The 26,221-nt window shown below is 41.0% G+C and overlaps 1 protein-coding gene across 2 annotated transcripts in view; it reads left to right on the forward strand.

Moving 5' to 3' along the window:
- The first annotated feature begins 2,065 nt into the window (after positions 1–2,065).
- vipr1b (vasoactive intestinal peptide receptor 1b) overlaps positions 2,066–26,221 on the forward strand; it is a 48,360-nt gene continuing 24,204 nt past the window's right edge. The window contains exons 1-5 of one of the 2 annotated variants that reach the window (XM_079661352.1): positions 2,066–2,322; positions 10,463–10,553; positions 12,841–12,951; positions 20,769–20,869; positions 24,557–24,654. In XM_079661352.1, coding sequence (XP_079517478.1) covers positions 2,269–2,322; positions 10,463–10,553; positions 12,841–12,951; positions 20,769–20,869; positions 24,557–24,654 — 455 coding nt within the window. In that variant the 5' untranslated portion in view covers positions 2,066–2,268. Of the gene's footprint in view, positions 2,323–10,462; positions 10,554–12,840; positions 12,952–13,064; positions 13,525–20,768; positions 20,870–24,556; positions 24,655–26,221 lie in introns of those variants that run through there. The other variant, XM_079661353.1, reaches the window with a different exon arrangement.

Genomic DNA, 26,221 nt, shown 5'->3' on the forward strand with positions numbered 1-26,221 from the left:
TGGCTAACACTAACACCAACACTGTTGGTTACTGCAACTCACAACAAGTAGAAATGCACATTTTCATAAGTTGTCAGAAGGTAATGTTATATCAACGTGTCAGCAAGTCACCTTTAATTTTGGTTAGATTCAGTAAGTGAGCCTTAAATCGTGGAGAGTATGGATTGCCCTGGGCTAGGCTAGGCTAGGCTAGCGTTATCTGTTAGCTTAGCTGAGTAAATGTATTGTTTTTCGCTTTTAATATATTAAATACAGGAGGTGAGAAATGTGTAGTAATTGTACCTTCTTAACAGACTTCCAAAGACACAGAGATAGTTAAAGTATTCATTCCTCCATTATCTGAGAACCATGAAGAAACAGTTTCCCCTAATTAATAAAGTTGGCTGTTGATCTATTATTTATTTGGTCTCTTCAGTGTGAATCCTTGCTCCAAATTAAGTTGGTAGTCCTCTTGACCTTATTCAAATATTAATCTTTTTTGGGAACCATTGAGTTTTCCATTGTGCTCTTTTAGTTTAATACACCACCCTCTGCATGTAAAGGTCAAATCTGTCTCGAATGCTAATAGGTTAAGAAACTCGAGATATCTTTCTCATGTAATGACTTTTCACAGGAAAAAAAGGACATAGGTGATGTTTGAATTCCATAGCAGATTTGATTTTAGTTTACTGTTTTACATATAATATGCACTACTGCAAGCATGGGAGTACACATGGGATATGGAGAAATAAAAGGCAGCATGAGAGCTTCAGCTTTCAAAGTAAACTTGGACTCAACAAAAGTAACCTATGATCTCACCACAACAACAAAACTCAGATGAAATGAAACTTTTAGTTTTTTTGGTTTGTGAAAAACCTATTTTCCATCAATATTAATGGTCTCATGCAGAGCCTGGCAGGGAGGCCTGTCACAGAGACTGAGCATGAAGCTGTGCTGAAGTCCGGTCAGCTGTGAGAGCGAGTCGATCAGCAGTGACATTGACATCAAGAGAGGGCTGGAGAAGATGGAAAAGATGGAGGACATGGAGCTGTCTAACGCTGCAGACAGGAAGCCAGGATGGATGCAGAGCTCTGGTGCAAGGGACAGATGATTCTTTATCCCTCTATTGACCCAACTTATCATGGAAGACACATCATCTGTCTTCCCCTCCTCTCTGTTTGTATGTTTTGATGATGACATCCTAATTGTTATTGCACCATTCTCATGCATTAGCCATTACAAGAGGGCGAGTCAGTGCAATTTGGTAAATGGACTTTTCTCATCATGCAAAGCAAACAACTTATTAGGAAATGCATCTGTATATATTCTTACTGCTTGCGTGAAACTAAGCTGCGTGACATGTGAAATGTCATGCAGCTTAGTTTCTACATTAGCCAGAGGGGCACCAAGACATCCCTCTCGGCATCTCTGTGCATATTTCTAACATATGTCAAAGCTGTTGAATATCCGTATGTCAAATTGAAGTTTTACAGAGTTGTATTTATTTATTGAATGCTCATATAGTCACCAATGTTCATCAGCCTTGTGCAAACTTTGATATTATTGCATGTGCCAGAAAAGCACTGTATTGATTCCTTCAGGTCATGTTTTTTCGTACTGTATCTTGTTGTGTGTGTTGAGGTCGAAACGTTGGTATTTCAGGGTAACCAACCAAGTCAGTGAATTTATCAGGTAGCACATGAAGCTTACTAAGAGACGAACATATCTTGGTGGAGCAATAAGGAGACGGAAACCAAAGACAAATTTAAATGTCATATCCATCTTGTTGCCTTTCCTTGACTGACACCACATAATTAGCGCCCCCTACTGTTTATCTCCACAAACCATCTTCTAAAATGTGCATATCATTAGTGAATAGATGCGGTTTTTCTGAACATTTAATAAAACATACGTGCTGTATGTTTGGTTTGAGACCTGGATACTGTCATCACATAAGTGAAGAGGAGTCACTTCCAGAACAATTACACGATGTCCTCTTACTGTGTCCTCCTTTAACCCCATAAGTCCATCAATGACAGCCTAGTTAATAGACTGCCTCGTGGGACTCAGTCTGGAGGAGTTGTGAATTAAAGGGGATATAGGAGGCGGATACAGAAGCAGCTCTTGCACAGAGAGAAGCGCAGTCCGATGGAGAGGCAGCGGTTCATCTCTCTGCGGGAACACACTTAAAACACACACTTACACACGCTTCCTCCACACACGCACACACACTTTTACATATCTACGGGACTTATCTTTACTAAGAAATCTCTAAGAACTAAAGACAGAATGGATGCTTCCCAGATTTTCTTTCCACTGCTCTTCTACGGATTTCTGCCAAAAGTAAGTAGGAGATCCTTCACTTGAGCAATATTTTTTTGAATGTGATTTTAAATATTGTACGGTTTCTGGTGAATAATTCGTTTTTTTAAGCCAATAATTATTAGTTTGCGTGGTTATTAAAGCCACTTTTTACATTGTAAGCACAGGAGAAGTGCGATGAGAACCACATTTAGATCAATTTGGAAGTCATTGTTCCATAGTTTGTAGGTAAAGGCTCTGTTTTATGAGTCGTTATGATGACAATTCATGTTATTTTATGATGACTTGTAGTTTTGGCTTCCTCCTAAATCTATTTTGCGGTCATTGCTGCAGGGCAAATGTTTATTCGTCCGTTAGAGTCATGTATCATCTGTCCTTTGGAAAACTCCAAATGAAATAAGTGTTACGTGTTTTTTCTCTGCTCACATTGTCAGTAAATAGCCAATCAGATCTGTCTGTGAGTTGACGCACTTTTACCTACCGTCAGAAGTCAATCTCTTTTATATGAAACTCTATAATTTCCTGTTCTTGCTATTTAAAAGATGACCATGAAGATGTTTCAATGGCAGTCTGATAAACTGGTGAACCAGAAGCCTTTTCAATTTGAAGTGTTTCTGAAGGTCATCCTGTTGAATTGGATGTAAAACTCTTGGCTTGATTTGTATGGTGAATTCATCTTAGCACAGAAAAGTACTGACATCTTACACATAGGGTATTCAGAGTCATTTAACTGAACTAAAAGCACAATTTCTTCATGTTGTTTTAGGGGAAGTGTGTGCATTGTGCAATGTGGTGAAAACTAAGTCCCATTTCAGTGCAGTAGAGTTTTGCTGCAGGCATTTTTGTGGGCGTATGAGCACTTGTATGCACGGTGGGAATAGAATAAACAATCTTTGAGGGATTTAGAAGTGAAATCATCCGTCTTCCTGCGGCACGAGGGGAGTATCTTTTTGCCCTGCTCTAAGTTGCCTTGGGTTTTTGATCTGTTCATTATGGGCTTGTGTCATATTTAATCTCGATTAAGAAGTGCTCTGCTGCTGTTAGTTCCCCTCACTGCACACAACTCCCGACACTATTTCACTTCTGCATTTTGTCTTTGACAGGTAGGTCTTTCACTGAGAAGGAAAGACAACAGACAATTTTAGTAAAGAAAATCCTTTTGGAGTCTCTTTGATGTTTTTAGGGGTGTTCCCTTTCCTGTAGTGTGTGTTATGTAGTTTGTTTTGTATGTAAATGGTCTGCAAAGGCTTAAATCCATGTGTGGCGTGTGGCGCAGTGGATAGAGCCTTGGTGTTGGGATCAGGGGAGCACATGTTCAAACCCCACTGCAGTCAGCATGTCGTTGTGTCCCTGAGACGCTTCACCCCAAATTGCTCCTGCGGGGATTGCCCACAGTATTGAGTAGGTAAGTCGCTTTGGATAAAAGTGTCTAACAAGGGACATGTAATGTAATGTTCCCTCCAGAGCAGGGAGTTTCTCTCCCACACAGCTCAGGCAGTATGAGAAAAATAAAGACCTTTTTTGAACATTAAAGCGTGGAAACATGTCACAGCAGAGACAATACATACAAATATGAACCTGAAAATGAGCATCATATGTCCTTTTTAACATTTCAGATTATACTTGGCTGCTGGTGTATTTTTATTTTATTTTTTATTTTTTTATTTTTTTTTTACCTTTATTTAGACAGATTGGTCCCTTGAGATCATCGATCTCATTTACAAGGGAGACCTGCATCATTTAGTTCCACATGAAACATAAAAACAACATACAAACAACAGAGGATATCATATTTACATATTCAACATATTCAACATTTTGATTTTAGTCATCTGACACTTTACTTCCTTAAACGCTTGTCAATGCAGCTATTTCCGGGCAGAATAGACTGTGAACATCCGAGTGACTGTGTGAAAATGTGCTCCTCACTTCTGTCAACTCTCAGATGTCTGGCCCACCCCGAGGCTTAAAAGAACCAACGCCATACGTCATGTGTTGACATATTTTAGCGACTCAAGCACTGATGCTCCACTACTTTGTGCCTTTCACCTTCCTGCTTTGCAATAACACAAAGTGAACGTGTACATCTCCGTTTAGTGAGCCCTCAGTCAGGGTTACGGTTTGAATTGACAAAGAGCTGTGCCCCAGCGCCTGCAGAGAAATAGTTCCAGCACAAATCTCCGTCTGTTAGTACTGCGATTATACAAACAAGATATTGCGTTTCAGCTTTGTAGGGGCTGCTCTGCATATGTTGTACTCCTGTCAGGACACTTTAGATGTTTCCCCCCTGTGCCCACTCTTTATGCTAAACTAATTGGCTACGTGTAGCTTCATGCACACACTCCAGAGCGGTATTGATCTCCTCACGTCCGTTTCCTAGACCTACACTATTTATTAGAGACACTTGGGAGATGCAGTTTACTCCATATCACACATTTTAATTTCCTATCAGGTTTGTTTGGCAGGAAGAGTCCGATGCACACACTTAGTGGAACAACATGAGGCTGAAGCAGCAGATGGTAGATGTGGCTCTCAGTGAAGTGTAGGATAAACACATTACTACACAACGTCCATTTTCCTGTCAGCTCTCCTCATACTTTACTTGATCGTTACCTCAAACAAAGCAAGACCATTTAATATTAAAAACTCAAAGCCTGGCAGCCCTCGTGATGAGCGAACTCTCGTGGCTGGCAGGTATTTATGGGATGTTTTGCTCATGGAGACACTGCGAGTCCTTTAGGTCATTAATCATCTGCATTGTTTGGGGTGTTGATTCATCGCCCATTAAGGTAACGAATCAAAGTGTACATATTACAGCATCTTGAGGCACTTAGTATTTGTCATCAGTGTTTTGAATTCAAGCATACAGCCCTGGTACAGAATCCAAAGTACTCCACATTCAACCCATACTCTGGCTCTACAGACATGCTTGTTTATGAACTAATAAACTATGAGGAGAGTTTGATCCCAGCAGCCTTCTACAAGTCCTTGCAGAGATTCCCATATCATGTCTAACCCCCCAATCATGAGAGACTTTATTCAAGTTGGTTCCTGCTGTTTTTGCAGCATTAACAGACTCAATACATGTGTGTTGCTATTGGTTTGCATTCTCCAAAAGCCTGAAGAAACAAAAACATCTCTCCAATTTCATATCAAATTAAAGTGGGAATCTGGGTTCTTAGCTGGAGATTGGAGAGAAGCCTTGCTCTCGAAACACATGAGTTTAATGGTTAGCCCTTTTTTTCACAGCAGACATTTTGACTTTGACCTTTCTTGTGTCCCAGTAAGGCCTGACAGCATGACAGTGAGTCAGCATGCAGAGTGGTGCAGGGATGACGTAGCTTTGAAGGCTAACGCAGAAGTTAGCATCATGAGGGAATCCTCAACAAAATCCAATGGGATAACCACAAACAAGTTAGAAAAAACTTGACTACGAGACAAGGGAACAGGAAGTGGTCCTTTCTGGGTCTTAGGGCTCATTCATGCACCACTTTATAGCTCGAACTTGAAACAGAAGCGTCATTAACTTTAATATTCAAACCAATGCATCTCCTATTGTCAAAACGGTGTGCCGAATAGTGGAACACATACAGTGAAGTGCTATCATATAGCAACAATTGCCAAACGTTAGCATTTATTTGTCCTTTTCTGGCCGTCTGGTGGATGAAAGTGACATATTCAATCTGCTTGTTGCTCTGTTTTGGTCTCCACCAGTTTCCAAATATCTCCACTTTGTTCACCAGCTAGTTTCTAACTTGTAATGTCTGTCAGTGTTTTTGAGCTGGAAACAGCAGTTAGAAAGAAAGCAGTGAGGCAACACAGACAAGTTGTAGTTTTAAAACAATGAACTGAAGGATATGAAGGCTCTGCTGCTTTAACATGGTGCTACAATAAGTGTTAAAGTCATAAACACTGCACCCGGTATTTTTTTCAGTCGTGAGATAAAACCAGGGATTACAGAGTCTATCGATTCTGTTAAGCCCTAGGAGCATAACATTTACGTTTTCTTTGAACCTTGTTTACTTCTTATTACTTTGCATTTCTGGATTGGCCTGAACCTGGTTTAGCTTCCTGAGGGGCTTTTGGACTCAAATCCTCCCTGGAGTGCCCAACAATTAATTTCATGCTAATCCTAAATAAGGTTACCTCGGGGTTTGACCAACATGAGATTTCCTCCTGTTGTGTGTTATGTTAGCAGATGTCTCCCGGCAGAAGTTACCTCAGGATACGTTGGATGGACTCCTGTGAGCAAAGTGCTTTGGATTGTGATAGTGTCAGGGCGACCTCGTCCATTAGGAAGGAGCGAGTGAGGCGATGACTGAGTCTGTGGAGCAGTGATAACACGGAGCTATGAGATGCTGTTTTTTCTTCATATTTTCCATTAAAGTTGAACTACAGGTGTTGCCCTTGAGGCAGAATTGTTTTAAAGCCTTTAGCTTATTTAGCTCGGGTGATTGTTAGCCTCGGGTATTTCTGCTCGCGGCTTTTCGACAGAATCGCTAATCAAAACAACTTCACACTCATCCCTGCACTACTCTGAGTCCTCATCAATAGATCGAAGTTGATCGGATTAATGATTGTCATGCAGCTCGGCGTCAGAAGAGCAGAAGTACATACAAACAGAAAGAGAGCCCTTATTTTAGAAGATGGCTACAGCAGTGTTTTAGGAAGTCAGTCACATTTTAAATCCTCAAAGCTCGTATGTGTAAGATTTAAAAGTCCAGAGAAACATGAAATACTTGTGTGAGATGTGGTTTTATACAAAAAGAACTTATAACAATAACTGTCACGGCCTTGACGGAAAGTCCTTTTGATTTCTCCATTCTTACTTGCTCAAATGTGTAGTGCACAATCAAACATCTGACGGTTATAAAATATTTAAAAGTTTGACATCTGTAGTCTCTATTCTCGTCTATTATGCCTCGCTGTGAGTCGAGTCAAAAGGCCTTTACGTTTTGATTAAAATCTGTTCTGACATAAAACACAGAACAATGTACGGCAGATGCTACATTTACAGATTTTAAAATGACGTCTCCGAGGGAAAGGATGTCTCAATGTATTGAATGTCTGTTCCCTTGTCTCCTCTCTCCTCAATTATCTTGAAAGGAATCAATGGCACACAAACAGGAGAATGGGAAAGGCTTCAAGGTCTCCCCTGTGTGAGTTTGTCCTGCTCTCATTCCCCTCCTACACACCTGCTCTGTATCAGCCTCGTTACACCCTCCCTGCTCCCTGAGGTTCTTCCCAGCCAATCAGATCCTCCCCTGCTCCCAGAGGGGATCTCCTGCCAATCAGCTCCCTGCCTGTCTGACCCGATTACGCATACCTGAGCTTCTCCTTCCATCTCACCACCTTCACATCCTCCCCTCGTCAAATTAGTTTTTATTTAGGTCTGCTCCCCAGATTTTACGATTTCAAGAGTTCTTTCCGAGTTTAAGATGTCGACTTAAGAGGTGAATTTCTTTTTTTTCCAGTTTCCTGCACTCATTTAAATTATATTGTGAGACTTTTATGACGAATATGAATGTGTAAATACTGTTAGTTTCACACATGTTATATATTGGACCAGGATTAGCCTAGTTTAAAATCACGTCATCATGCTCTGGTGTGAAACTCTGGACATGTCAATTTTCTACCCGTCAACCAAATGCCCTTTTGGCTTTTCCACCTGCCCCAGACATATCACTACGCCCTCTCCCTTCCCTACCATAACCCCACAATCAACCTGATCACCTGCTTCCTACCCCTAGTTGTACATACTGTGAATATCGGTTCATTTTCTCGTGTTTCAAATTCCTACAATTTTAGTTTTCGGTCTACCTGTACCTCCTGTCTATCTATACCTGCCTGTGATCATAAATCTTAAAAACAATCTTAATTTTGACCGAAACAATCTACGTTTGAGACGTTACCCTGTTACAATTGTCTTCATTATTATCATGTCAATGTTATGAAATCAGACAAACCCTGCATCCACATACATTATGGCTTAAATTGGAGCATCAGTCAGAACGTCCATACTGTAAACATTTACTTGGAGTGTGACGTTTAAAGAAAAAACCCCATTTCAAAATATTATTTGAGTAGAAACTCGTTCTACACATCTCTTGGATGCCTGTGTTACTGACAATTGAGTGTGCGAAGTCGTCCGTGCAGAAATCCCGGTAATGTGTTTGTTTGCTCTTAAATATTCCTGCACAAACAGCTTCAGCAGGAATGGTAAATAGTGTACTGAATCCTGTTTGTAAATGATAAACAAGGTTACGTCTGGGTTTATTCTGCCTCATTACATTGAGCTATTACACCACAATGCATTTACTCAGCTGGGCTGTGAGGAACACTGAGGGCAAGGGCGTCTCTGTGTCGTTCAGTAACGAGGATTTGTTGTGTTTGTCTCATCTGAGGTGAAACAGGATCCTGTTTACTCGTCAGCTCAACACTGGATTAAAGAGGGCGTTTAAAAAATGACATATTATGGTAATGGTTCACATTTGTATTGAGTGCCTCTCTGCTTTAATGTTCAAAAAGCTCTTTATTTCTCTCATACTGCCTGTGCTGCAGCACCTCTTCTCACCCTCTGTTCACCCTCTCTCACCATGGGCTGTGAAACCAGAGCCCAGTCTGCTCTGATTGGTTAGCTGGCCGGCTCTGTTGTGATTGGTCAACCACTTATGGCACATTTCCACTGCAGCGGGGTAGCCCCGTTTAAGCGACCCTAAGCGTCCTCGCTCAGGCCTCGGGCTGCCTCGCTGGCCGTGGGGGCATTTCCATTACAGTTTAGGACCTTGGGCAGCAACGCAGTGTAGGCGGGGCATCTGTGCAGAGACATCCTGGAACACTTTCACATTTCGAGTTGTTCCGTCGAGCTCCCGCTGGATTTTATCATCCCCAATGAGATGTAGGAACATCGTCACCTCCTCGGTCGACCACGATGTGCTCTTCTTTGACGTTGCCATTTTTGTAGCTCCGTTTAAAAAAATGCTGTGTATAAAAATGCTGCAAGCTTGCTTCTAGATATATATATGCGACGCTAGGGATGATCAGATGATCTTGTGACGATTCTCTCTGACCAATCAGCAGTCGAGAGTGTTGACGTCACTAGTTCAGCCCTGGCTTGATAGAACCACGATTTTATGGGGCCGGAAAAAGAGGGAAAAAGTACCCGCTAGCCGGTGCTACGCTATAAGGAAAGGCCACCAAAAACTGGCCTGGCCGCTTGAGGACGATTAAGGACGCTTAAACGGGGCTACCCGCTGCAGTGGAAATGCGCCATTAGAGATGTCCCGCCCCTTAGCCTATCACGTACAAGGTGTTGGAGCGATAGCCAATAGAAGCGCACGTTTTACAAACTGATGTCGCTATGTTCAGGAAGTAAACAAAGGAGTCCAATGGAAGCGTTTCAGGCAGGAATGTGCGAGAGAACTTTGGGATGTTAGTCTTTGCAAACCATTTACGTGCATTAAAGACCTATATAACACACTACAGGAAAGGGAGAACCCCAAAAAGCATAATAGGGCCTCTTTATTGACGATGTGTCACGTTAGGCAGCAGCTGAGAGAGAGTCATTGTTTTGGTCATGGAAGATTAGGTAAAGGTCATGGAGAAGTCATGGAGAAGTCATTGGTGAAAAAGTGTATGAACCCTGACAAGGACCAATAAGCAGAACTGGGATTTAAGTTTTTGTTTTTTGGCTCGTCACTGTGACCTTTACTCCGTTATCTTCAGAGGCCGGGGAAGCTCTTCTCTTGGACTTCATGAGTACTCTCTCTGCGCCTCCACTGACCTTTTCCCGCTCCTCGCTGCTCTCTCAGAGTTTCATTGACCCACCAGCGGCTGTCAGCTCGCATTTTTCAGTCTTTGTTGACACAGATGAACAATCGCAGCAGATTACTCAGCGGCTGCCTTCTCCACTTCCTAATCCATTTCCATGATAGCATCTATTTGCCCGGCAAGAGGGATTTTAGACATTTCTGTGTATTATTAGCCCGGGGTTCTTTCTAATGTGAAAACACGGCATCAGAGGCCATCGCTGCAGGAATGTGATGAAGGGAAATGTTACATAAAATATTTACAAGCAAGAATGTAAACCTCTCTCAGTGACTAATTGCGGCGGGATGAAAGCCCTTTGACACTTAAACTTGCTTTCTGCCTCCTTCCACAGGTGTTTTCGGTGCAGATGTGCGACGTGGTGAACGAGATCGAGCTGGAGAAGGAGCGCTGTGAGGACAGCAGCTTCGGGAACGTTACTTCAGGTCATTTTCAAAAACGTATTCTCCTCTGTTTTTAGAGCATGCAGGAGGCTGTTTAGAGGGAAATGGGAAAGGGCATAAGTGAATAAGTAGTGAGGTAGAGTCATAACGGACGGATAAGGCTCTATAATAGCAGGCAGGCCACAGTTTCTGCAGAGACATATTGCTTTTATTTATTATACGAACGCAGGCTCGAGCAGTCGCCTGGTGTGGAGATTGACTTTCTGATTTACCGCTCAACAGTACACTCAAATGTGTTTTTGAAAACAATTCAGGTAAGGAGAACAAGGCGGGTTAATAGCTGTATTTAGTATATAACATTCAGTTTGCAACCACAGACCTTTATGATTTAATTTAGTTCAATCCAACAGTGTATCAGTGATATGTATCAGTATCAGTGTGTCAGTGTAAAACAGTATCATTGCTGCTACTTCTGATTTTATCGATGCTTTTATTCATTTGTAACTATTTCTATTTCTTTACTGCAGTGAGACACCTACCATATTTCGTTATACCGTAGTATGATGACCTTAAAGATATTCTGATAAGTCATGTCAGGCTTTATTTGGTATATAGTATTACGTTTAAAAAAAAAAACTTTTTTAAAACTATTTTTCTTTTTGTATTACTTTTAATATGGTATATTTTAATATTTTTGTAATATTGTCTGCTTATCTGTATTAGTGTGTTGCATTGTTGGAGAAGCCTGTGACCTAAGATTTTCAACGACATAATTACTCTGTAGCTATGTTAGTTTGAAAATAAAGAACCTTGAACCTTGAACCTTGAACCTTGAACCTTGAACCTTGAACCTTGAACCTTAAGGTTGTAGGGGAATTAAGAAGGTCCTATTATTACTGTGGACATTTTTTTTAAGTTAACAAGCATTGTGGGAACCCTAATTCCAAAAATAGAATACCCTTAATCACAATAAGACTAACAACTAACATTGAGCGCCGACCATCATTTTTTACATTAGGGTCGATCTGAGTGCATATAAATCAACATTTTGCAGGATCTGTGATAGGCGTAAACTGTAATATTTCCATATATAATATAGGCTGTTAGAAGAAAGTAGTGCACTTGCCAAGGAAACAACTTTTTTTATTTTATTCCCAGTCTGCACCTTGAATGGAGGTCTAATAATTAAAAACACCGGAGTGTGCAGGGCCTTTAAAACCACGAGGGGAGGAGGTTTCTTATGATATAAGGTTAAAGCAAAAATATGACCTTGAAGGAAGTCATAATGGTATTTCTAGACACTATTGTCACTCAAGGTGATGGAAATAGGAAGGATAACATGTCATGATTGAAGGGAGGGTTACACACTGGGAATAGGTGTGTATATATAATGTATACACACTCCGACCTTCCCTCTGAACGAGCATGCTTCAGTAATATCTCCATTTGGTCTCGTTTTAATAATACACGTGGATTGCGTGAGTGGAAGCAGCTCCTTCTTATCTCTGCAATCATTTCTCTGCTCCCTGCTATCTGCTTCCTCCACAGGAAGGTACAGGTCACATCCCTAATAAATGAATTAGCAGTGTGCATTTGTGAGAAACCATACATTAAGTTATGCAACGTATTCAATATAGAGACTGCCCAGCAATTCCTTGAAACAGAACAGGTCGTAAATGAATGTTTCCTGACAGGTTGTGTACTCTGTGTCACTGCGCTGACTTCGAGATGTCTACACTCTGACAGAAATTGTTTTTACCTCCGAAATCCATCCATCTAAGAAATAGGTCATCGCTTGTGTTCTTGTTTTTTTTCGGATTCTGCACATTGCTGTGTTTCATATATTAAAACGATTTACAGAAAGTGCACGTTTGCAGTAAACTCGATTTGAATTCAGAATATTTCGTTTATTTTGAATCTGATATGTTAAGTTGTTTTCCACAGATGTGAGTGACTATATGTCTGTAAATTGGATTTAAAGCCGAGGGATTCAAACCTGTGTTTCCTCCTGTTCATATGTTGTGGAACATTTAAAGAATACATTTTTATTTAAGTACATTTTTTACAACATTCATAACACAAATCAAAATGTCTGCAATAAATGTTCTTCCTCTTAACGCTGAACAAGAGCTCCGCAGTGTGTGTCATGTGTCATGAATGCACATTGTGTGTGTGTGTGTGTGTGTGTGTGTGTGTGTGTGTGTGTGTGTGTGTGTGTGTGTGTGTGTGTGTGTGTGTGTGTGTGTGTGTGTGTGTGTGTGTGTGTGTGTGTGTGTGTGTGTCAGACAGCATGAGTGATGCCATGTTAACGATGTGTCTCCTGCTGCAGGGTGCCAGGGCATGTGGGACATCATCGCCTGCTGGCCCTCAGCCAGCGTCGGGGAGGTGGTTACAATAACCTGCCCGACCTACTTCAGCTACTTCAGCGACGAGCACAAAGGTAGACAAATCCTCCGTTATTTAATGTCAACACAACATGCTTTAAGAATACTTTCTCAGTATTATGTTCGTTATTAATTGAAAGTGGATAAAAGTTCACTATTAAAACGATTTCATCATTAGATCTTAGAAAATGTAATTAAAGCCGACATATTCTGCTCATTTTCAGGTTCATATTAAGTGTCTCTACTGGGACGTGTTTCCATGCTTTACTGTTCATAAAGGTGGGATTTTAGCCTCTGCAGACGAGGAAACCCCCAAAAGCATAATAGGGCCTCTTTAATTAAAATATCTGTAATTTAATAATGCTGTATTTTGAAGCAAAAAAGCCTATAGGCGCTAACACTGTACCGTGTGCTGTCATTTTGCTAGGAGGACAAACGTACAATTTATTATAATTTTGTGATTGTTTCAGCCCCTTGGTCAATACTGGAGATTGAATGTGTCACCTGCATGCAAATGAACCGTTTTCAAGTCATCAAACTGCCATCACCTCCTGTGGACATCAGGAAAACAATATGAGAAACGCTGCAGAAAGCCCGGGGAGGACAATATCCAATCATGAGCCTCTTTGGTATTTACCGGAATAATCTGTAAACACTTCAGAACAACTTGTGTGCAATATTTAAAAGAGTGAGAATAATGGACCACCCTTAAACTCTTATTTAGCAGTGCTTTAAAGGTCCCATGTCATATCATGGCCATTTCTACTGATCATAATTCCATTGTTGAGGTCTACTAGAATAGATTTATACTGTGCAATTTTCCAAACTCACATTGGTTTCTCATACAGGCTCGTTGCTGCGATCTGCTGCGAGGAACGGACAGGTTCCGGGTCTGCGATACAGCGAGAACAAGCGAAACTCATCCTGAGCACACACAAACACTCACAGCCGAAGTAAAAACAATAAGTGTGGCTTGATATTGAGTAAGAAAAAGGTTTATAAACGGTGTGAGAATGGGTCCGCGATCCCAATTTAGCAGCCCGAAAAACGTTTATCCATTTAAACAGTCGTGGTAGATACCTTGTTTGTTTTAAACATCATAAATACACAAACAACAATTAATGCTTACAGGTTGTGTACCCCAATCTCCCGCTGGTCCGAACAAAGTAGGAACAGCATCGTTCTTCAGTGCCCTACGCTGAACGTAACCGGCATGAATCGCTGAAAGGTTTGGGAAGCTTTGTTTCGTGAAAGGCTGGCAGAGGGTGTGGCCTCTGGGTGTTCCCACGTCACAACACCCAGGAGGTAAACAATGGAAAATGAGAAATCTCCAACGAGGCGTTTTGGGGAGGTATTTTCTGTGTTAGAGTTTTACTCCCTACAGGGTGTACTTTGAGGGTTTTTGACTCTGCAGACCATTTACATGCATAAAAACCTTCATAACACACAAGGGGACGGGTAACAACCGGAAAAGCATGACACGGGCCCTTTAAATAACATCACCTCACTGGGATTGACCGTATGAACGAGGTGCTTCAAGAGAAACGCAGATACAAATGACAGATATTGGGAGTTTCCCTCTAACCCAGGATAACAGCTAATCCAGGTTACTGTAAACAACATGGAGTGTTTACGTGAGACAGATTGAAAAGTGCCAGGGTAAACTCGGTCACAGATTACAGTCGGGGTTTAAGAAAGCACGAAGCTCTTCCTCTAACCTTTACTTTGGAACGAGCCCAGGCACAGAGGACGACTCAAGATAAGAAAGAGTAACATTAGAAAAGTGCTTCGTTGACTCACCTTTTATCTAGGACTCTTTTTTCTTACGCCATTTCAATCTTGTAAACTCTTCGTTGCTATCTTCTCTCGTGCATTTCTGACATTTGCCTGTATGATTGTTTTTCTCTCAACTCCTACGCTGCCTGCAAATCAATTCCTGAAAGACGCTTTCAATAGACACGCAATTTGTCTAAACTTTAGCTCCCTCAGCAAACCTGACACAACAACAGCATCTATTCTTCACTCTGGTTCCTTTGTGACAGAAAAAGTTGCTGACATCTCCATTGATCTGTTAGTGTGGTGACTCAGCAATTATTAATCACAACCCCCCTAATGCTGCACATCTTTCGTCACTTTCAAGACGTATTTGAGCATATTTTTTTGACCTTGTTAGGGATACATAATAATAAATCACATTTTTTATTAGAGCGCTTTTGCAGGTGCTCAAAGCGCTTTACAATTACACATTACACATATTCAGGCCCTGACACACCAAGCAGTCACCAGAGAACTCGCCTGCGTCTTGGCCATGTGTCGCACTGGAACACACCGCAGAGACTTCAGCCGAGCACGTACGAACTGCGCATGCGTGAGTGGCAATAACTCTCCTTACCAGCAGGCGGCGGTAGTGTGTATTCGTCATTCAAAAGAGGCAACAACCAGAAGACAGAGAAGAAGAACAGACTCCGTGATCTAAACAAACAACAAATAGCGTGTGCGTTCCATTTTCACTCTCGTCCATCGAAAACATGTTTCGTGCGGTACTGGAGCTATCAGCCATTGGAGTGTTGCTTGCGGAAGACATTCTCAAGCAACCGTTTCGCTTCTCATGCACTGATTCGCTAGCTGAACAGCCAATCAGAGTGATTTCTTTGTCCGACTGCCTGTGGCCGACGCACGGCCGATTCAACATGTTGAATCGGCCGTGCGTATATAAGGCGTGTCACGGGACACACCAAATTGAGTTTGGGCGACAGGGCACGCTTCGTCGTCCGACTAACGAAAATGTTGGCCTGGTGTGTCCGGGCCTTTAGACTTGTGATGGCACGGACACACAAGGCCGATTATTGGCGTCGGTGGGCGTCAGGCCGACGATGAGTGTCGACACGCCCTACTCAGATTGGTGTGTCCCTCACCGTCGGGTCTTTTCAGCCAGGCCTTTTCGGCCAAAAAAAGTCGGCCAAAGGCAGTCGGCAAAAGAAATCACTCTGATTGGCTGTTCAGCTAGCGAATCAGTGCATGAGAAGCTAAATGGAAGTGAGGGACCCGAACAAACTATTAACCCTAACCTTAAGAAGGCAAATGTGAGATTTCATTTAACTCCAGCTCTCGACACAGGTTGGGGAAAGCCCCGTGAGCTTCTCGCTGTAGAGTGAAAATGGAACGCGCTATTTGTTGTTTGTTTATATCACGCAGTCTGTTCTTCTTCTCTCGGTTATCACGCAGTCTGTTCTTCTTCTCTCGGTTATCTCTGTCTTCTGTTTGTTGCCTCTTTTGAATGACGAATACACACTACCGCCGCCTGCTGGTAAAGAGAGTTATTGCCACTCACGCATGCGCAGTTCGTACGTGCTTCTTGGCCAGCGGCTGAAGTCTTTGCGGTGTGTTCCAGTGCGACACATGGCCAACACGCAGAGACGTGAGGTGACACAACAGTCGGGTCCGTCTGTGTCAGTTTCTTTGTTGTCAGATTGGTGTGTCCGGGACTTAAGACTCATTGCTGTGGACATTTACCCACAGGAGCGAATTTGGGTGAAGTGTCTTGCCCAAGGACGCAACGGCCTGACGCAGTGGAGCCCGAGGCGGGTTTCGAACTGGAATCGCCCCTTGATCTGATGATCAACGCTCTAACCCACTGCGCCAAAATCACCCCTATGTTTGTGTTGTGCGTCTATGTGTTGAGTTTTTAGCTTCTCATCATCCTTTAGTATGAAATTGTGGCTTCTTTCCTGCGCTTTTGTTGACGAGAAAGAGGCAGACAATGAAAATGGAGAAGTCATTTCAACGGGTTTGAACTCTTTTAAACCTCACTTGAACATTAAACAGGTCACAGTAGAGAAACAAAACATCCCCCAACTGTCTAGTTAAATATTGAAATACAGTTTTTATTTGATACTATTCTGATGCCCTCCATATAGTGACACTTTGCACAGGTTGAATCTACACTGAGAACAAAAGCCACAGGTCATAACAGCCATGAATCTCATATGATTCAAGATCAGGTTATTACAGTGAACCTCTGGGATTGAGCACAGCATGAACATCAGTTTTCTGACCCAAATAATCTCTTCTTCAGGTCATTTTCTCCTCTGCTCCTCTCAGAGTCATTTCAGACCTCTGCTGATGGATATCCATTTCTTCTTTTCATCGCCTCGGAGATATTTCCCTGAGCTTTTCACCTTCTCCTCTGCCTCTTTGACCCAGCAGGTCAATAATATTTTCCATTTACTGAGAGAAGTGCTATATTCCAATTATTCGTACTATTGGAGATGGGCTGATGGGCCCTTGACTGCTGTGCTACCTAGACGGAAATACTTTTCAGCCTTCTCAAAGTAAAGTATAATCCCCCTCTCTGTACACCTCTGTGTTAACACCTGCAGGTCCTCGTAATTATTTCAATAATACACTTCAATATTCCCATTTTCTGTGTGCGCTGAAAAGGCAAATCCATCACCTCTTTAACAGCCAGTCACATTTTAAAATGGTGCATGTCCCCTGAGCCATTTGAGCTCACTGAAGCGTGAACTTTTTTTCTTGCAGCACTCATGCAGGCATTAACACCTCGGAGACAAACTGAAAATTAGAGACTCAGGGAAATGTAACACTTCAAAGATGGAGATGCACTTTAAACCCCACGTGTACTGGAGGGCAGCCAGGAGGGGTTTAAAGCCGTGGGCAAAAAACAAGATAAAAATGCTTCAAACGGAGAGGAGACAGCCACAGAAGTTTTCATTGGAGCCATATTCTGCTCATTTTAAGGTCTCATATTTGTAGTTTGACATGTCTCCATGCTTTAATGTTCAAAAAGCTCTTTCTCATACTGCCTGTGCTGCAGCACCTCTTTTCACCCTCTGTCTGAAACCAGAGCCCAGTCAGCTCTGTTGTGATTGGTTAACCTCTTAGAGATTTCCCCCCCTTAGTCTATCACTTACAATAGGCGCTTTCACACCGGAGTACTTCTCCCAGTATAGTTCCGATATAGTTCCGAAAATTTGCGTTCAGACCAATGAGAACCTTTCCACCCCATTTTCAGTCCCTGCTAGAGAGCAGATACTTTCCTGGGAGAAAGAGGTTCCCATTTCTGATTGGCTGGGCGGATTGCAAACCACGGCCCGTAAAGCTCCTAAAAGGTTTTGTGAAGCCGCCATTTTATTTGCTCGCATTAGCATTATTAGCATTAGCCCAGCGCACCAACGGAGAGAGACTAACTTATTGCAACACAAAAATGTGTTAATCAGAAGGCGCCTAATGTGTTGGAGCCCAAAGGGAAAGGGACAACCACCAAAGCCCCTTTTTAAAAAGCCTCTATAATATTATGAATATTTCTATTAAATATATCTTGTATCATGCTTATGATTACCTTTTGATTCTCATGGTTTGTCTTTTTGAGCAGGTCAGACACTGATGCTTATATCTCAGTATAACATTGAAGCTTTAATAAGATATAATAGTAAGTGTTATGTAATTGGGGGTGCTCAAAAACATTCACAAAAACATTCCATTAAAAATAAACACAAAAATCTGCATTCATAGTTTTGGGATCTATATTTCCTACTGAGGCAGAACCAACCGGATAGATAACAACTGCCTAATTAGTTCTATCAACTCAAATTAAATATATAAATATATAAAGTTTGTTTATTTTGAAAGTTTGGTCGGACTTTGTGTTCTGACATTGATAAATGATCCAAGCAATTTGTTTACATTTGCATTTAGAGTGCAATTTTTTATTATCAACGACACGTCAATCTCAGTTTTCACATCCCTGGACAATATCCATCATTTTTCTAAACAATGTTAAAAACATTTACAATAACCACTGCTTCCTCCCAAAAGGCACCTGCACATTTAAGCACGTGACGCTGGGGAGTTAAAGAAATTAATAAGATACGGTTATGCCCTTTAAAAAAGAAGAAGAATCATATGGGCGTCTGAAGGGTCCAGATGGTATTTTTTCAAAGCTGTCCTACGTGAATCCATCCTTAAATAATGAACAGGTGTTAAAATGAAGCTGCATTTTAATAGCTGCACTCGTCTTGTTTTATTAAACTAGGTAGTGCAAATCTTCCCTATCATACATAGTCCATAATATTCATGAACTTTTTATCATATGGAGTTGAAGATCTTTTACTTAAAGGTCCCATGTCATGCGAGTAAAACTCTAACACAGAGAAGACCTGTCTATGCTGCCCCAGAGCGCCTCGTTGGACATTTCTCTTTTTCCATTGTTTACTTCGTGGGTATAGTGACGTATTTCGGGTATAGTGACGCAACGTAACGTCCGCGGAGCCATTACGTTTGGACCAATCCGCGGACTTCCTCACACCCACACACTCGGCGTTTGGAAAATTGCTCAATATACATTTATTTTAGTAGACCTCAACAATGGAATTATGATCAGTAGAAATGGCCATGACACGGGACCTTTTTAGAAAACTAAATTAACATGATTTTTGTTTCCCTGGTTTCGCTTCCTCTGGTTCACTTTCTTTCTGACTCCCTTTTTTGATTCTCTATCTCTACACATAAACTGAGGCACGTTGACATGCTGAGCTTTCTCCTGTTTGATATTTCCAGGTTAAGAGGACACTCGTGAAGTCTGAGTAACGTGACCAGAGGGAGCGGAATGAAATGTTCTGTCTATTTGCCAACTTAGTCATCTGATAAATGGCCATACCTTATAAAATCTCCCAAAGCGTTAGCAGCACTCACACTGATATATCTGCTGGATGTGTCTCACTCAATGTACTGATAGGTTTTCCACAGAAATTACCAGCGAAAAGCAAACTTCCTCCTCTGCTTGTTTAAGGGTTAGGAGTTATTTTCAAATGTTAAGTGTCATGAGCAATGCATTTTCTTTTCCCTAACCAAAGGCAGCGTAATGTTCATTTGTGTTGCAAACATCAAATATTGAAACCAGTCTCAAAAATGCAATATTCAATCTTCCAGAGCTGGAAAGGGTAAAGTAGAGTGCAGGGAGGACAGATCTCTGCATGCTTCAGAGACATGCTGCTGTTCACTTGAAAACAAAGCAAAGCCTTGTGAAGAAAAGAGCCCTTACAATCCAGGCATGTGTTAAAGCTCTTTCAATACTGATTGTGAAACGTCCTTGAGTCAAGGTCTTCCAAGAGGGTCGGACTTACACATCCATGAAATAGGTTATTATAGGACTGAACTGAAGAGAAAATAAAAGAGAAGATGAAGGGGAAATATTGTATATCATCTCAGCATGACACTCAAATAAAGCAACCAAAGAAAACAGTCACATGACCTCTCCCTGACACACACTGACCTCCTGCTGCTTCCCTCTGCAGCTCATCGCCTCCATATGAAAGCTTTTAGTCCTAATTTGCTTCTCTTACACGCACTGAGCACTTTGGCTGTCGGTCACATTTGGGTTGACGTGTAATTTGGGTCAATCTGTCAACACCAAACCCAGGTACAGCACAAATAAATAAGCCCTTAAATAAATACCATGTATAAACCAAATCACAGACTTTCTGTTGCTCTTCACAAAGTGATTCAGCTACAATTAAGTGCAAATTGCCTTTGCCAGAGAAATAAAAGGTTATTTCTAATACATCTAATCTTTATTTACTGTTGAGTGATAACGGAAGGACCAGAATGTCAACACATGTAACAGCCAAGTGGCTTCCTGCAAAATCACATCACGCACAAGTCATTAATGGCTCAGATTGGCAGGAGAGAGTCGGACAGAAGCTTGTGGAGTTTGAGGTTTTGCAGTGTTTTTGACAATGTCGCAGTATGTGTCAAAGTACTACATGGAGCAATTTTAAACTAACTTTGTGAGCAGGTCAAAAATAAATCAAGCCTCTAGGTGGCTGTGACCCATTCATGTCATTTCTATCTCCAGGTAACCTCTCCAAAACCTGCACGGCAGATGGTTGGACTGAAATGCATCCTATTGACATCGCCATGAACTGTGGATACAATCTCAACAGCACCAGCGACGATGTGAGTAAAAACACTGCAGTCTATAAGAAGCCTCAGTAAAGATACCCAGTTGTATCATTGTGAATGAACGGCGCAGCTCAGCGGGAAATCATCTCTCGAGACCCAGTGGGCAGGAAGAATTAAATTAGAAAACATCTTTTCCTTTCTCTGTGGGTGGTCGCTGTTGTCAGGAAAAAATGCTGTAGGTTGTTGGTTTCAATACTCCAGTGTTTGTTATGACAGGGTGGAATACAAGTAGGCTAACACAAGAGGTACAAAACGGTAGATATTAAACAGTTGTCATTTAAATTATACTATAGATGGAATAAACCAACATCCAGAAAGAAATGTGATGCTTATTTAAGACATTTGTTGTAGGAAATGTGCTTATTTGAAGTTATTTAAAAGAGTGAGATGACTTAGATTGTGTTTTAAGTAGAGTTGCAGCAATTAGCAGCGTTTAGCTTAGCCTAGCTTAGCGGAACTGTCCATGCTAATCCTTTGATAAGTATTGTAATTTAAGTTTGGCTTTTGGTGGAATAAACAGCTACTTTCTGTTCACATCCAGAAAGAAAATTGAGTTTAATTTAGGAAATATACTGTGGTACATTTGCCTTATAGCCAAGAGTAAATGTATTAGATCAATACCACTCTTGTGTTTTAAGTAAAGTGCTGCCGCAGAGGTGGTTAGCTTAGCCTAGCCTGGCACAAAAATGGAGGTAGAGGGAAACTTTAGTTTTGCATCTGTTTCAAGCTCAAAAATAAGTTAACCAACAAATGTTAGGCTAGGGTGACCAGACGTCCCCGTTTGTATTGGCCTGTCCCCGGTTGAAACTTTTCCCGGAAATGTCCCCGTTTTTTAATATACGTTAAAAACACATAGCAAGGTGAAATAAAAACGTTTCATGTCAGGAAACACTGGGTAAACAGACCGTGGTCAAACCAGCCCCTACTTCGGAAAACACAGTCAAGCCTGCCCGCACGTTGTATTGCTGTGCGCGAATATCCTATGCATTACGGTAGAGGCCTGTAAAAACTGCCTTCAAAATAAAAGCGTTTACTCGGTCAATAACAAATATACCTAAAAAAACACACCAAACATATTCATATATACTGGAGCTTAAATTAAGAAATATGTAGGCTACTATATAATGTGATCAATAATAATTTAAAACAAACTACGTATAACTACCACATTATAACTGAGTGAATGTAAAATGTAAAGATACAATTATGAAGACATATCTGACATTTTCACTGGGTGACTATTAAAATGTATGCTGTTTAAAATCTCAAATTAGATCGATTGATAATATTTTGATTATTATTTAATGATAACCGTCCATAATCAAAGAGTCATTCGAAGTCAATCAAATACTTATTTCACTTCAGGGTGATAGCAGGAGACCCCATCTAGTCAATCAGAGCAAATCAGGCAGTCTGATGTAGAATTTCAAAATAAAATACTTTTGAAATCTCATATATGGGCTATCGTCCTTCTGTTTTTATACAAGAATAAAAAAAAACTGTCAAATCATCAAAGACTTATTTCGCTCCAGGGTGATAGCAGGACACCCCATCTAATCACTCAGAGAGAATCAGGACAATCTGATGTAGAGTTTCAAAATAAAAGACTTCTGAAGTCTCATATATGAGCTATCATCCCTCTGTTTTTAGATAAGAATAAAACAAAAACTGTCAAATCATCAAAGACTTATTTCGCTCCAGGGTGATAGCGGGACACCCCATCTAGTCACTCAGAGAGAATCGGGACAATCTGATGTACAGTTTCAAAATAAAAGACCTTTGAAGTCTCATATATATCGTACTTCTGTTTGTATCCAACAGTTCAAATGTTCGAATTACATTGAACCAGAATTGTCCCCCTTTTTTCTTTAACAGCGAAGAAAATTGGATATGTTAATGATATATTGACCGCAAAACTCAAAATGTCCCCTGTTTTAATTTTGAAAATCTGGTCACCTTATGTTAGGCTCACTATTCAACACAATAAACATGGCATGCTAAATAATTTGAACTGTAGTCAATAATTATGTTTAACTTTTGAGACAGCCTGCTTACTGTCTAGCTTAGTCTAGCTAAAATAAGTGTGCTCTGCTTTAAGGGGCATTGAAAACAAGCTGTCAACACAACATTCATAAATGATCACTTTGTTTAGTATTTATGGTATTTTTCAGTTTTGTTTTCTGGCAACCAGATGAATAAAAGTCCAATATTCACTCTCCACACACCAACTCCTGAGGGGAATATGTCTCCTTAGTAGCTAAATGCTCCTCTGTGATCAGTAATTACTGTCTGCTCTGAAAGACTGAGGAGAACTGCAGGGTCAGATGATTCTTTTCTGTTAGTTGGTACTGCGAGTGACTCATTCCAGCTTTTATCCTAGTTCAATTACAAAAAATATTTTAATCAAGCCACAGAAAAGAGTGGTATTGAACTTGGGGCAACACAAGTTGAACTATTCCTTTTACGCTTGAACATTTAATGACTTAAAAAGCGAAAATATTCTCAATTGAATAAACCAAGAATTCATTTTTGCTGAGGCATGAATCAAAACACACTTTTTGTATTAACAATGGCAGATCCGTTCATAATTCCTGCCTCAGTTGTCAGCATTTCAAGTCATTATAGGTTATTCATACTGACTTCAGGGCTAGAAATGGAATAAATACATCAAATATGTTTCATTTTAATGTGGAGTTTACTAATGTGGGTTAGCTGGAGCAGGGTGGAAAATGGATGTTCGCTGCAGGGTGGTAAAAGCTTTCTTGTTGGGCACTCTGCTCTCTGAGACTCATTAAATGCCACATAGGAAGTCAGGAGGGACCCGGCTGGTGGAATACACTAAAAGGAATTCGATGTTGGCCTTTCTGAATACTTTATATCTCAGTATGCAGAGCTTTTAATCTTATTTCCACCCAGCATTTAACATACAGTGCAATGGCAGCGACATTGCAGTGAAGATATTCTGAGAAAAGGCTCCATATGTGATGAAGTAAGATGAATGAATCTAGTTTTACTGATTGTTTTTATTCTTTGTTTAAAAGGTCTTTGGAGTCAGTAATTATTAGAAGTTTTTTTTTATTACATGTATAGATTGTCGCTCCCTTATCATACAGTGAGTATTTATGAGTTGTTGTAAGAAGCTGAAAAATATCAGAGAAAAGTCTGAAAAATAAACACATTTTATTAGCTTAAAAAATCTCACTTCAACGTTCACTTATTGACTATTTGTTTTAGCAAAATCTAATTGAACTATCAAAGTAAAGTTTAGTTCTGTTAGTCGAGGTGGAGATCGTTCTTTTCATATGATAAGGTTGTTTATTTACACATTAGACCAGTGGTCCCCAACCTGGGGGGCGCCAAAGTTCGCAGGGGGGGCTCCAGGCCTCAGATGATTTCAGGCCAAATATAATTTTTTTTACATAATTGTAACGCAATACATGATTGTCATTAAAAGCCTTGTCTCTACATTACAATAAAAAAATTAAAAAAATTGATTAATTAATTTTAATAAAAATTCAAATTAGTATTAAAGGCATAAAAAGACAGACATTTATAATCTTTCTTTAATATAAATGTTTCTTCTGCCCGTAAAGTGTCCAAACCAGGCTTGTCTGGATAAGCGCATTTTTAAGGTTGGGAGGTTTCGGTTTCCTTCACTGTGAAATGTTTTCTTTTCTTCAGGGCAAGTTTTTCTGGCAAGTGAAAATCGGCTACACCATCGGCCACAGTGTTTCCCTCATATCTCTGACCACAGCTATTGTGATCCTCTGCATCTTCAGGTACGTAGAAACACACTCACATATAATCATCTCAGAGAGCTCGACTCAGGTTTCCTTATCGGGAACAATCACAATTCTCAATTGATGCAGAGAGAGTTACACAAAAACACAGTTTTCACTCTTGAAAGCAATTCAAGAAATTGCATCTTTTTCAAATCTCTGTTATTTCTCTGCTTTGTTGTTTCTAAGAAGGATAATAAGAACAAAAACCGTCACCACTGCAAGACCCCGAGAGCATTAGCATGAGTCATTTCCCATAAAGCACGGTGACATTGACAGTATGTCTGCCGGCCCGACACACTGACAAGATGACAGCTTATACATTTCAGTGTCGCACATCAAACACTGAGAACTGGGATGTGATCATATCTGATCAGTGAAGCTTTAGGGCTTATGTTAAACTATAAAAGACAAGAAGAAAGAGGCGAACACTTTCAAACCTGATGATCCTTTCATGCATTTCGTACGTCACGGATTTGTTGATTGCCCGTGTCTGCAGATTGACATTTAGTGGGATTAAGGACACTGGTGTTTGATATGTGACAATTCATAAGACCCTCGACCAAAGTCACAGTTTTGATGTTGGCTCACAGCTTCAGACAGAAGTTTATGTGCACGACTTAATAAAGTTATCTTTATTTAATGACGTTTTTAAACCTCCGTTTTAAACTTTTAAGACCTTTTATCGTATTGGATTGTGCACGTTTCCCACATTTTGAAAATCGCTACAGATAAACTATGTGTAAAGTAATGATTGGTTTTACAGAAGTCCTCCTGCACTCGCGTCATCTCCTTGAAATCGAGGCCAAAGTAATTTAATACAACCATTTCCATCCTACCGTCCATTCTCCCCTGTATACCCGGCTCCACAGGGAAGGTAGGAAACAGGAGATTGCTCCTGCGGTAGCATTTGAATTCACGGGTCTTGTTCTGCGACTGTGTGAGTCACAGATCAGAGCTCCGTTCCATGTTCTTCACAAAGGTGTGAATCGCCTGACACGAGTTTTGTTTTCCACAAGCCACGCAAAGGTCAGGATCAAAAATAAATAAGAAAGTGTGAAATCAAGATGTAACAACAGGTTTGAAGCAGAAGGACAGTTGTGATTGGGCAGTGGGAGGTGAAGGGGACAGAGTGTGTGTTGGGTGTGTTGGTGGGGACAGAGTGTGTGTTGGTGGGGACAGAGTGTGTGTTGAGTGTGTTGGTGGGAACAGAGTGTGTGTTGGTGGGGACAGAGTGTGTGTGTTGGTGGGGACAGAGTGTGTGTGTTGGTGGGGACAGAGTGTGTGTTGAGTGTGTTGGTGGGAACAGAGTGTGTGTTGGTGTGAACAGAGTGTGTGTTGGTGTGAACAGAGTGTGTGTTGGTGGGAACAGAGTGTGTGTTGGGTGTGTTGGTGGGAACAGAGTGTGTGTTGGTGGGAACAGAGTGTGTGTTGGTGGGAACAGAGTGTGTGTTGGTGGGAACAGAGTGTGTGTTGGTGGGAACAGAGTGTGTGTTGGTGGGGACAGAGTGTCTGTCTTGGTGGGGACAGAGTGTGTGTGTTGGTGGGGACAGAGTGTGTGTGTTGG

The sequence above is a fragment of the Notothenia rossii genome (assembly GCF_949606895.1).
Source record: "Notothenia rossii genome assembly, chromosome: 12".
Taxonomy (NCBI): domain Eukaryota; kingdom Metazoa; phylum Chordata; class Actinopteri; order Perciformes; family Nototheniidae; genus Notothenia; species Notothenia rossii.